Source organism: Cricetulus griseus, chromosome 2, assembly GCF_003668045.3.
Source record: "Cricetulus griseus strain 17A/GY chromosome 2, alternate assembly CriGri-PICRH-1.0, whole genome shotgun sequence".
NCBI classification, from domain to species: domain Eukaryota; kingdom Metazoa; phylum Chordata; class Mammalia; order Rodentia; family Cricetidae; genus Cricetulus; species Cricetulus griseus.
Genome location: NC_048595.1, coordinates 107,177,755 through 107,191,944, shown reverse-complemented (window position 1 = coordinate 107,191,944; position 14,190 = coordinate 107,177,755). Strand labels below are relative to the sequence as shown.

The following is a 14,190-nucleotide window of genomic DNA, read 5'->3' as shown; positions in this document are numbered from 1 at the left end:
TGGTTATGAATGAATGAATGAATGAATGAATGAAATGAATGAATGATGAATGAATGAATGAATAAATGAATGAAGGAATGAAACTTATCAATGAATAAGTTTCTGATCGGAGGTTGGAGGTTCAGTTAATAGAAATTGTTTCTCCCCAAAGACAGAGAGCCTAAAATTACATCCTGGGGTGACTCTCCATTTTTGAATGACCCGAGGAAACACAGACCCCGACTATAAGATGGCCCTTTCTTGTCAGCATCCTATGTTCCAATCTAGAAGCTTTAGCTTTCCCCTGTTCTACTAGGAAGAGCCATGTCTGTAACGCACCATTACTGTGACTCTTCAGTATTTCAGCCACAAATATTTAAACAGTAATATAGAATTCCAAATTTAAACATTTAATTCAGCCCAGACTTCTATACATACGAGTCACTTAATCTTTACAGTGAACTAGAAAATAATTATAAAGCCCGAACACAAATAAATTAGATGTACAAGTATCTAGTACTTCAGTACCTGACATAAATATAATTCATTTCTTTTCATAAGTCTATGTTATCCAGTTAGGACATGTATATTTCAACATATTTTCAATATAGTTCACTACCAAAGCAAACTCTAAAAGTTTTAAATAACTATTAAAATAGTTAAAATAAGGATATTTACACTATGAGTAATTGACAGTAAGAAAAACACAGGTTTAGCTCTCTCTCTCTCTCTCTCTCTCTCTCTCTCTCTCTCTCTCTCTCTGTCTCTCTGTCTGTCTCTCTCTCTCTTCTCTCTCTCTTCTCTCTCTCTTCTCTCTCAAGGAAATTCCAGAGATACAAAGTCTGGGAGTTATTACAAATTCTTCCATGAAAACTCATGATCAATATGATCAATAGAATCTGGAAGACAGTGGTAAAGAAAGAATTTCAAAGTGGTAAATACCAAATAAAATTGATGGGATTTCCTAAAAGAGCAATTTTAAACAATCCCTAAAAAGTTTCTGAAACAAGAATATGTAAATTAGAATGGCAACCTGTGCAGAATAATTTGTTAGATCAGTGTATTAAAAAAATAAATATTAGGCAAGAGAATTGGTTCAGCAAATAGTATTTGTTGCTCTTCAGGGAGACCTGTATTCTTTGCTCAGCACCACCCAGTAGCTCACAACCATCTTGTAACTCCAGGCTCAGGGAATATGATGCTCTCTTCTAACCTCCCCAGGCAATAGGTACACACGTGAAGCACATGCATACATGCAAGCAAAACATACACATAAAGTAACAAAAAGATATTAAAAAATTATAAAAAGTATTAGTCTTAAAATTTTCAAATCATAGGTACTTTCTAAGAAGCATAGAATATTAGAGCAGAAGGAACTTTATATGATAATGTAGCTCTATCATTTGGCAAAAATGAATAACCAAGACTATGATGTCTTTTTTGACTTCTAATTTCAAGTTTTCTGTAGGACCAGAGAAAACTTCTGATTACTGTATCTACTTCTAATCTGAAAAATTATACTTTACAACAGTGAAGAGTTGTAGATCCCAAAGGAAACAATTCAAATGGAGGTTATACCAGCACTCAAACTCATGTGCTAAAGTCACTTCCCCCGCTCCTGCCACTCTTCCTATTCCTCTTGAACTCCTCCCCTTTCCCTCACTACTTTGCCTCACTCACTAACTCCAACCTCATATCTCCTTATAGGGCTGCAGAGTTACAAGAGGCAATGTGCTTTAGTGCTCACACACCTAGCAAAGGTTTATCGTCTTTATCTCCGAAAACCTAGATAAAGCAAGAGTTTTACTTTCTTTCATGCTGTTCATACTTCCACACCATAAAAATAAATAAATAAAATATTTTAATGGTAGTCATGTTTAGTCTGTCTACTTTCTCTGAATCTACACACTTCAAGTGAAAAGAAGGTTTTAGCTGGTTTCAAGTCTATCAATAAAGCTAAGTAACAAAATGGCAAACTAAGTGTATGATATTTAACCAGTTTAATTAAAAAGTCTCCTTTCCATAAAATGTCACGTTTATAATATTAAAAATTTACCCAGGTGTGTTGGCACACATCTTTAATATGCACACTTGGGAGGCAGAGGAAAGTAAATTAAGTCCAGACAGGATTACAAAGGCCTTGTCTCAAAAAGGGAGGAGGACGAGGAAAAAGGAAAGGAGAAGGAAGACATGGAGGAGTGGAAGAAAGAAAAGGAGGAGATGGAAGAATATTAAAGATATTTTGTAAGTGATAAACCATAGCACAAACACTGTGTTCTATGTAAAATAGTTTGTCCCACTGATCTTGTATTCCCCACAAAAAAAAAATTTAACAGTGGAGCCAACTTAATTTACTAAGTGAATGTTCTCATGCCTAGACTTAATAACTGTGTTGTGTCTTTGATGCATTGCTCCAGAAGCACAACAGCACACTAAAGAATTTCCTGCTGAACATGATGGCTAACGCCTGGAACCCCAACACTGAGAGGCTGGGAAGACTGTCATGTGTTAGAGGACAGCCTGGGCTACACATAAATTCTAGGCCCATCTGGGATATATAATGAGATGCTCAAAAAGAAAAAGCAAATGAGAAAATCCCCCAAACAAAGAAAAAAAGAATTCTACACCACAACATGTAATGTCCCCATACTTACATCTACTTAGCCGTGCTCAACTTAGAAACTTAAGTCAGCCTCAAAACTGGCCTCCCCTGAATATATTACCAATATATCCAAGTCATCTAATCGATTTGTCAATATATCCACTTGCCTCTATTCCCACCATCCACCACTGACCTCAACACAGGGCCTCCTAGTCTTCAACATCATTCTTGAATACAGTCACTTCCAGGAATCTAGGATACTGGAATGGTTTCTGTTGTTTGTGAAACTTTTTAATTCATTCTGACAATTTTATACATGTATCTAACATTCTGTTCAAATTCACTCCTTCCCAGACTGTCCTCCCCAATTCTATCTAGAATCCTTTCCAACACATTGTCTTTCTATTTTCATGCCTTAAGAAAAAAAAAATTGCCTACTGAGTTCAATTAGGGCCTATGAATGTGGGGTCATTTATGGGATATGGGCAATTTTCCAGGCTAGACCACTGAAGAAACAAACACACCCAACAAAGGGGATAAAAGGCTGGTAAGATAGCTCAGCAGGACTAGGCATCTGCTATACAAGCCTGGCAAGATCTGAGTTTGATAACCTGCACTCCCACATAAAGATAGAAAAAAGCTTTACAAAATTGTCCTGTGACCTCCACATGTGCACACACAAACATGCCCACACAAAATCAAACACCCATACAAACACACACACACACACACACACCCCACCCATACACAGTCCATCACATACAGATACATGCATGCACATATACACACATGCACACACATACACATGCATGCATGCATGCACATAAACACATGTGCACATATATACACATACATCATACACAAAAACTCTAGCAGATAGAACATTTTGAAAAACATTGATGACAGGTGGAGGAGGTGTTCTCTATTCTTTACTGAGGAGTTCTTAGAAACTGAAGAGGTCCTGGCAGAGGGAAAATGCTTCTTTTTTTTTTAATGTATGGCCACTGATAGATCTCCCCCCAGCCCCAACAAAAACCCTAATATGATACTGGCATAAAAAAAGGCACACAGGCTGGGCGTTGTTGGCACACACCTTTAATCCCAGCACTTGGGAGGCAAAGGCAGGCAGATTTCTGTGAGTTCGAGGCCAGCCTGCTCTCCAGAGCGGGTGCCAGGATAGGCTCCAAAGCCACACAGAGAAACCCTGTCTCAAAAACAAATCAAAAACAAAACAAACAAACAAACAAACAAAAAAAAAAAAACCAGGTACACAGATCATGCAACAGAAGAGAATTCAGGAGAAATCCTACCACCTACAATCAAGTGATCATCAAAAGTATTCTAAGATAACTCAACAGACAAAGAAAAACCTCTTCAAATAGTGCTAGAAACACTGGATAACCTTTAGTAAGCCACTAAAGGATGAAGCTGGACCCTTAATCTTGTACCATTTATGAAATTCACTTTAAAAGGGTTAAAGATCCTAACCAACATAAGACTCAAAACTATAGAACTCCTATAATGAATTATAGGAAACAATCTTAATTACATTATACTTTGAAATTATTTCTTAGCTATTATAGCAAAGAGTTAGGCAATGAAAACAAAAACTAAACAGGAGTTTCTTAAACTTCTGTTCATCAAAGAACATAGTCAAAACAGTAAGACAGCAACTGATAGGAGAAAACATTTGCTAATCATTTATGTGATAAGGAATTAATAACCAGAATATTAAGAACACTTATAACTCAGATTCACATTCAAAATGGCTATGCAGTAAAATGGCTATGGATATTTCTCAAAAGATGGTATACAAACACCCAATAAGCATATACAACATCACAAATTATCAAAACCAAATAACAGTGTGCCACTTTGTGACATTAAGATAGGCTAATAAAAGAAATAAGTGTTGGTGACAATATGGAGAAACCAGAAGCCTGTTAATAATAAGACTGTAAAATCATACAACTTCTAGAGTAACCAGTACAGCACCCTGTCAAAAATTTACAACAAAACCATCATATAATTCATCTATGCTGCTTCTGAACATTACCTTAAAAGAACTAAAAGCATGGCCTCAAGAGATAACTGTACTCAGGTTTACAGCAGAAAGTGCTGTCTAGTTTTATGTCACCTTGAGTCATTTTGAAAAAGTGAAACTCAATTGATGCCTTTACCAGACTGGTCTGTGATACATTTTCTTGATAGATACAGGGAAGTCCTAGCTCACAGTGGACCTCCCTGGAGGATATGGTGCTGGGTAATGTAACAAACAGGCTAAGCAAGTCAGGAGGAGTAAGTCAGTAAGGAGCCCCCCTCCATGGCCTCTGCACCAGCCTTTGGTTCCTAGTGTAACTTTCCAGGATGATGGGCTGTGAAATGAAATAAACATTTCCTTCTCAAGGTGGCTTTGTTCTTAATGTTTTATCGCAGCAAAAGAAATCTCACTAAGACACAGTTACTACTACTCATGGGATAAGAGGTGGAGGTAGTATTTGGACAAGCTTTATAAATCAGATTCAAGAATGAAGAAAGGGGATTCTGGGCTAAGACTCAATAAAAGGATGACAAGCCTGACAAGAGGGCAACTAAATTTTTTCAACAGAAAAACAAAGGGGTAAATGCTGAAGAGTTCAGTGTGACTACGTTTTATTTGATACTAAAAATGATACACACAAAAGAAAAACAAATGGCAAATGTGCATCTAAAAAGATACTGGATTCTAAAAAGATATCTACCACTGCAGAAATGCAAACTAAAATAATGTGGTATTTCCACAATGCCTATCAGATGGCCAAAACACCAAAAGTAGCCAACTGCAGGTGAAGGTTCTAGAGTACCAACAGTTACCACCCAATGCTGACAAAAATACAAAATCTCACATAAGCATTGGAAGGCAGTTTAGCAGTCTCAGAGGAAACTCAACATAGTTTTATGACAAAATACAGAAATCAACTCCTAAGCATTTTCCCAATTCATGTGGAACCTTGTAACTACACAGAAACCTACATAAAACATTTACAATACCTTTGTTCAAACCACTAAAAATGATGGGTCAGTTAAATCATGGTACATTTGTACAATGATATACGAACCAATAATAACAAGTGATTATTAAGTCACAGGACAGAGAAAGGTTAAATGTATATTGTTATGTCAAAGAAATCAAATGCAAGTCTCCAATAATATTGCACAGAAAAGGCAAAACTACAACCAGAAGGTAGATCAGTAGCTGTCAGGTTTGGAGGAGAATGTATAGATATTGTTTAGGACAGTGAAATTGTTATGGATGGATATGTACAACTTTACAGCAAAAAAATTGAGTGTTCATGTATTTGAATTCCAAAACTTGAGAGTCCAAGACGTGACAAATCTAATGATGTAGCTGAGCTACAGTTTATCCACCTAACATGAAGCTGAGGCTTGAGTTCCACTATTCAAAAAAAAAACAAAAACAAAAACAAAAAAATAGTTTGGGGACAGAGTCTAATTATATGACAAATGTCTGATGAACACACACTAAGAGACAGAAATAATAAGCAAGAATGTAGTAATGCATTAGCACTGAACACATTCCTACAAACAAAACAACAATATACATCCATATATTTATTATACAAATATTAGATGTACATGTGCGTGCGTGCGTGTGCACACACACACACACAGAGTCCACTTAAAGGACCTAGAGAAAGTGACACCATAATAGCAATAAACACCAAAGACCCAGGAGTCAGGGAAACATGGAAGAAAGCCTGGAACATCTTGTAATAGGAGAAAACAAGGAAGTAGCTCATACAAAAAACAAAACCCATTGATGATAGGGTTACATCAACGCAATCAGGAAAAATGAACAAGTCCTAGCCAAAAGCTAGAGTAACTTGACCTATAAAATAACACTAGTATTAGACTCTGATCAAAGAACTTTTAAAAAATGTCCATGAGTTCACACTAATATTAAATAAATGAGCAAGTAAGTAAACGGAGAAAGCGTAAGTAAGTGCAGAATTCTGAACAGGGTATGCAGCTTCTGCTTGCTCCAGGAGGTTGAGGATAATTTCCTACCTCTTCAGTGTGGGATGCACATAGAAACATCCTTCAAAAATCACAACATGGGAAGAAGAACAAGCTCAGAGTACAGAAAACTGACACATTGTTCAGCTAAGCAGACTGTCAAGGTTCACATCAATAATGGTTAAATCATGGTGCCATGATGAGCTGACAATGGCATTTCCCTCTGTGATCCTTTCCCTCAAAGCCTGAACCTCTCAATGTGATCATAAGAAGATTAAACAAGTTTCAAGTAAGGAACACTGCACAAAATATCTCAATCAGTACTCATCAAAACTGTCAAGATCATCAAAAAAGGTAAGGTCTGAAAACCTAACATTCCCAAGAAGAACCTAAAAAGACGACTAATGGAGTGTGGTACCCTGGGTTAGTTCCTGGGACAGATGAAAGCTGTTCAGTAAGATTAAAGAACTCTGAGCGAAACACTGAACTTCATTAATAATACAGTATTTATACTGATTTATTAATTTTTGGCAGTGCGCCATACTAACATAAAATATTAGTCCTTCATTAATCATTCTGTAAGGATGTAAAGACAGTAAATGAGGCTAGGCATTGAGGGTCACAAGCGTAGTTACATTACCTAGGAGGCAAAGGATTGCAGCAAGTTGGTAGCCAGCATATCTCAGAGAAATAATACAAAAAATAATAAATGAAGTCAAACTTGCTTCTTAAGAGAATTCTCTTACTTAAGGGAACTGAACAATGGCTATGGTATTTCATCAATACTTAAAGGAAAAGTAGAGAACTGTGGACCAGATATAAGAAATAGATGCATTTGGTAAACAAAACAACAATTAAGTACTATGGATAAAATGGCTGAAAACAGATAAGAAGTTAAGAGCACACCAGAGACTCAATTTCTGAATGTGACCTTCCCTATCCCATCCCCAGTAGTGGTGATCATACCACAGAGCCTTGTGCATACTAAGCAGGTACTTACCAACCAGCCTTTGGATTTTTGAGACAGGATCCCAGAGCATTGCTAAGACCGGTCTTAAATTCATTATGTAGCCCATGCTGTTCTCAATTGTAAGATCGTTCTGCCTCTAAACTGCTAGAATTACAGACACATGGTATTGTGGCTGGCTTTAAGAGGTCTTTTTATTGCTATAATTAGGGACCTTAACTGCAAAGCTGTATGCCAACAGATCTGCTACTGATAGACACTGAGAAAGAAAAACACCTCGAATAACAAATACAGTACCCAAGGAATCTTGATTAAGTTGGGGAAACAAAATGAATGTAGTAGTCAAAGTTAGCATTAAGAAAATCACTGATGTGGGTCTGGAGAGATGGGTCGGCAGTTAAGAGCACTTGCTGCTCTTCCAGAGGACACACATTTGTTATCCCAGCCCCCACATTAGGCTCATAAACAGCTCTAACTCCACCTCCAAGGGATCCTGTGGCCTCCACAGGTAGACACATATATAAACAAAAATAAAAATTAGTGTTTAAAACATCATTTATATATTAAAAAATACAGAAGGGAGACTGGGGACATAACACTCCAAGAGCAACAATGAGGAGGTCTGAAGAAATGACTCTGCAGTCAAGAGTACTTGCTGCTCTTACAGAGTACCTAAATTTCCAGCACAAACACTGGGTGGTGCACAACTGTCTGTAACTCTAGTTCTAGGGGATTTGAAACTCCTGGGGCACTTACCCATGTGTACATGGCCATATGCACACATACATATACATATAATTTAAAATAAATTTTAAAAAGAAAACTAATCTTGTGTGACTGTAATGATTGCAATGACTTGTGAGAAATGGCTAACCATAAACATAATTATTGTACTAACTACAAATTATTATAATGAATGGGGTGACCTAAAGCTCACCGTATTACATTTGGGATACAGACTAAATTGACAGTAAAATTCAATAGAACAAAAACCATACAAAAACAAAAACAAAAAACTAAGCATGACTATGATAGTGGCCTTTAAAAACTCAGTTGAGGGGGCTAGGGGATGGAAAGTACTGGCTGTTCAAGCACGAAGGACCTGAGTTTAATTCTTAGTGCCTACATAAAAGCATGGCATGGTGGTGTGTGCTTGTAATCCCAGGGCTGCAGAGGAAGAAACAGATGGATTCATGGAACTCACTGGCCATCAGTCTAACTGAATGATGACCTACAGGTTCCAGGAAGAGAACCTGCCTCCAAAAATAAAGGAGATTCTCCTGCTCCTCAAGTATAACATCCCACATTATTCTCTTGCTTTCATAGGTACTGGAACACATTGTCCATTAATACCTATACAATGTATTATGTGACTTGTGAAAACGTGTGCATGTGTACACACACACACACACACACACACACACACACCCCTACCTCTCAATTGCAGACTGTAGTTGAAGCTCAAATTACTATACAAAGGCCCTGGCTTGATTCCCCACACTACATAACCAGGGCATAGTGGTACATGACTGTAACCTCAGCCTTTAGGAGATGTGGATGAGGGACTAGAAGTTGGAGGTCATCCTCCACTGTGTAGTTCAAGGCCAGCTTTAGAAACTGTGCCCTATCTGAAAGACAAAAACTAATGAAATGTAATTCTCACAATCAAGATTCTCTTAATAGGGTTGAAGGTGGACTGAATTATAGATTATCATTCTTTGCAATTGTTTGGCATGATTTCATTTTTCAGTGATGTTTCAGAGGAGCATTAAAATAGGAAGACAAATAATTGAGCATTAAGTAGCTTTCCTATTCCATTACAACTAAAGGAATGCACAAGTAGTATGATAAAAAAAAGCCTAGCACTCCCCTGACATTCACCTGAAGCCAGGGGGTGGCTCCTATCTTCCCTGGGAAGCTAAGGCAGAAGAAGCATCCCAAGTTTGAGGCTTGGATAGTTTACACACTGAGACCACCTACTTGTCTTACACTGATTTACTTGCTAACCCAAACCCACATCCACAGTTTCTGAGCCTTGACCATGATCACACTTTCAAATCAAAGAGCAGTTTGTTGTTGTTATTGCTTGATTTTAACAGATTCAGTAATGAACTAAACTCAGGGTTAAGTGGGTTACCACTGTTCAAATACTCCATTAAAACTTTAAGGGCCTAAATGTAAACTAACAAGGACGGCCTTTAGATGCTTGGCCATTCTTTGTATGTTTACTCTAGCGTATGCAGTGAGATCCTGTCTAACACACTACCATCACAAGTAAAGTAAGTAAGATCTTGTGACGGTTTCAAAGAAAATTGCTTCCACAGGGAGTAGGAGACATGGCTTCGTTAGAGTAGGCATGGCCTTGTTGGAGGAAGTGTATCATGGTGGGAGTGGGCTTTGAGGTCTCATATGCTCAAGCTATACCCAGTGTGACACAGTGTTTCTTCCTGTTGCCTTCAGATCAAAATGCAGAACTCTCGGTTCCTTCTCTAGCACCATATCTCCTGCACACCTCTATGCTTCCCACCATGTGAGATGACTAAACCCCTGAAACTGTAAGCCAGCCCCAATTAATGGTTGCCTTTATAACAGTTGCCCTGGTCACAAGGTCTCTTCACAGCAATAGAAACCCTAACTAAGACGGATCTATTCTCCATTTCTCTAAGGTTTTAATACAGCAGAGACCTGGATGTCCTTAGAAGAAGGGGTAATAATAGAACACTCAGGAAAGCACCGTGGAGATGGCAGAAGAGAAGAAAGGAGGGAACCACTTGTCTGATGAAATACTTAAGAGATGAACAGATGTAGAGTACAAGTAGCATTCATTAACACTGGCTTAAATCCCTATCTCATGGCCTTCATAGCCAACTGTCACAGAGCAAAATTACCTATACTTTGTCAGCAGTCACTAAGAAAAGCAGCAGTAATGAAAGAAGTAGATAACTATATGCCCTTTTCTACTGGACATGTGGATTTCTTATTATTCCAGTTAAGTATCTATTCACTATCTTAGGGTTTAGGGTAAAATCTATACTAACTTTCACAAGAAATCGTTTTTCTTATTTTACTTTTTGGAGACAGGGTCTCACTGTGTAGTCCCAGCTAGCCTGAAACTCTCTATATAGGCCTGAGTAACCTCATATAGAGATGTGCACCACTGCTTGCCAGAGTAATTTAAAGAAAAAAATACCTAGGAGATAGCTGTGCTGCTGTTCTTTGTGGCATAGCTTTAAATGTTGTCTAATATTCGTAACCTAGCTATCTAGGTCAGACATTACTGGGGTAGCTGATAGTTTGAGTTTAACTGGGATCTTTACATAAAACAATAAACACAATAAGACTTCCAACAATCTGAGAGACTTAATCTTAGAAACAGAAGACTTCAGAGTTCCAGCAGTGACAGCTTACTCTTATTTTGAGGAAAATCAGGTACTACCCTATTTCTTCTTTTTCATCTGTCAAATGAATTTATCATTACATACAAATTACACTGCTACCTTCCAGGGTACTACAAAAAAACAAAATTCTTTGGATAAAAAGATGTTGAGAGGAAAAAAATATATAGTTTTGGTTATTCTAAATTCCTATAAATACATCTTGCCCCAAATAAAGTTGAAAGGTTTTAAGTATTTCAATACAATGTAATTAACAGGCCTCCTTTGATACATCTTCACATGAGTTATAATCAAAGTTAAATATTTTTTCTTAGGCTAATGATTCATTTGCTTTCCTCTCTCTCTCTCTCTCTCTCTCTTCTCTCTCTCTCTCTCTCTGTCTCTGTCTCTCTCTCTCTCTCTGTCTCTCTCTCTCTCTCTGTCTCTCTCTCTCTCTCTCCATTCCCTCTTCTCTCTCTCTAAAATTTACCTTTATCCTTATCCATTGGTTCCTGGGAAAGAATAGTGGACAGTACCGCATTTTTCCACACCCCAGTCTCCTGAGCTAGAGTAGCTAGGAAATGGAGCTCACAGCTGCCACTCTCCATCAGCGTCTCATGAGCTACCTACAAATATTAAATGAACACATGATTTAGATGCTTTAAAGTTTAACCAAATAAGCAAAACTCATTAAACTACATCCGCATTAGATAGGTAAATAATCTCACCTGCACCAATGTCTGAAATTGTTCCCACTGTTTATCTGATAACTCAACAGGTAAACAGAGTAAAAGCTCAACACAGCTTCTAAAAAAAGAAAAGGATACAAATGATTATTGAATATAAAAGAAAAACAAAAATAATAATTCTTGTATCAGCAGAGTCTTCATTAACTATTTAAATAAAATCTATTTTAGATTAAATAACCATAAAGCCAGAGAAAATAAAGTTTAAGAAAAAATTAATTAATTTTTTCAAAGTTCTACTCACAATGCCAAGCGTTCCAGAACCAAGGCTACACTTTCACATTCAGAGGTAAGGTATGGTCGAGCTTTAACATAACTTTGGATGGCCACTGTGTATACCTCCAGTAAAGGTAAGGGGTCTTCTGAAGTTTTCCATTTCTCTGCATATTCAAGGAGTGTCTGTTTTGGAAGGAACAATAAAACATATTCAAACATTGACAAATCAACTGTTTTTCCTTTTTCAACCATTTTAGACAACAATGTTTCCAACAGTTTTGAACAATAACTACAAAACAAGCAATTTGTGCCAGGCAGTGGTCATACATGCCTTTAATCCCAGCACTTGGGAGGCAGAGACAGGATATCTCTGAGCTAGAGGCCAGCCTGGTCTACAGAGCAAGTTCCAGGATAGCCAGAGCTGTTACACAGAGAAACCCTGTTTCAAAAAAACAAAGTAAATAAGTATTTTTAGAAAGCAGTTTGTATTAAGCATTACAGATGTAGTTCTGTCAAAGAGATAAAGGGATGAATAATGACTCACTAAGCAGCACTATCATTTCATCATGGCTGCTTTAAAATTGGGCACTACAGAACCAACTCTACCATGCCATTGAAACTCTCAGGCATAGCTCCTGTCCAGAAACACCTACACTGGCTTTTCTAGGATAGTCCCTCAAGAACCATGTCCTACAAAGCCACCTTTTAAGAGTAGCTCCATCAGCTACTCTTACCATCCTCAGGTCCTGAAGCAGCCCAGCCAGAGGCAAGCTAGAACATGACATCAGAAACAACCAATGAAAGAAATTAACATGCTACAACCACATCACAAAAACAACAACAAAAAGACTAGCAGTGTGGCACCACCTCCTCAAACCCATTAGTCCTATAGTACTGTTCTCCAACGAGAACTACCTAGATGAACTTCAGGACACAGGATGTAAATGAACAATCACAAACTTTATCGGAAATTTCAAGGTATTTAAAGAAAACACAGGCAGCTCAATAAACTTAAAGGTTATTAATAAGTTGTGATAGCCACGAAAACACAAACACATAAACTGAATGGAATAAAGAAAATTTAGGATTTGAAAGTGAATTCAGTAAAATGACTACGGCTAATGGGAGCTGAAATTAAGGTGGACCTTGTCCTGGGTTTGTTTTTTGTCAATTTGACACAAGCTAGAGATATTTGAGAAGAAGGAACTGAAACTGAGAAATTGCCTCCATCAGATTTGCCTGTTGGACAAACCTGTGGAGCATCTTCTTAATTAATGATTGATATGGGAGGGCCCAGTCAATTGTGGATGTGTTACCCCTGGGAAGGTGGTCCTGAGTACTAGAAAGCAGGCTGAGCAAGTCATGGGGAGCAAGCCAGTAGGTATGCAGCACTCCTCCATGGGCTCTGAGTTCCTGTCTTCAGTTTCCTAGATGATGGAGTGTATTGCTTTCAGTCATGGTATTTTATCACAGCAACAGAAACCTAACTAATTGATACATTATTTGTGACAGACCTGACCTTGTTTTGAGGAGGACTGTGGAAGGACTCTGGAACTTTGGGCTAGGAAAGTCATCAAGTATTCAGAGCTTAATAAGCTACTGTGGGAAATAAAAGATAATAAAAAGCTGTGCATATGGACTCTTCCTTCCCCATTGACCGCCCTGACTTCTCATTGAAGTCTTGGCACACACACCACTGGGTGACAAGAGGAGATAGAGAGATCCCACCTGAACCCACTGGAAGAAGAGATGGGAAGAAGGCAGAATAAGAACACACTCAACAAAAAGACCAATATGACACCACCAGAATCTAGGGACACCACACAAGCAAGATCTGAAAAACACAACACAGAGGAAGAAAAAGGGACAGACCTAAAAATCTACTTCATGAAGATGCTCCAGACCCTTAAAGAGGATTCAAGAAAATCTCTTAAAGAAATAGAAGAAAAAACAAAAAAATTCAAGAAATATGTAACTCTCTTAAAGAATCTAAAGAAAAAACAACCAAACAAGTGAAGGAAGCAATGGAAACAATTCAAGGCATGAAAGCTGAAATAGAAACAATAAGGAAAACACAGAATGTTGGAAATACAAAGGCTGGATAAACACACAGAATCTAAGGATGTAAGTATAACCAACAGAATACAAGAGATGGAAGAGAGAATCTCAGTTGTGGAAGATATCAGTCATCAACCAAAGAAAATCTCAAGTCCAACAAATCTCTAACACAAAATATCCAGGAAATATGGGCACCGAGAAAAGGCCGAATCTAAGAATAATAGGTATAAA

The 14,190-nt window shown here is 37.7% G+C and overlaps 1 protein-coding gene across 2 annotated transcripts in view; it reads right to left on the bottom strand.

Annotated features, from left to right (window-relative positions):
• Window positions 1-14,190, bottom strand: part of Znf292 (zinc finger protein 292) — a 92,431-nt gene that overhangs the window by 23,270 nt on the left and 54,971 nt on the right. For both annotated transcript variants that reach the window (XM_027403394.2, XM_035439930.1), the window contains exons 2-4: window positions 11,930-12,084; window positions 11,668-11,746; window positions 11,430-11,565 (exon numbers count right to left, since the gene is read on the bottom strand). In XM_027403394.2, coding sequence (XP_027259195.1) covers window positions 11,430-11,565; window positions 11,668-11,746; window positions 11,930-12,084 — 370 coding nt within the window. The remainder of the gene's footprint in view (window positions 1-11,429; window positions 11,566-11,667; window positions 11,747-11,929; window positions 12,085-14,190) is intronic.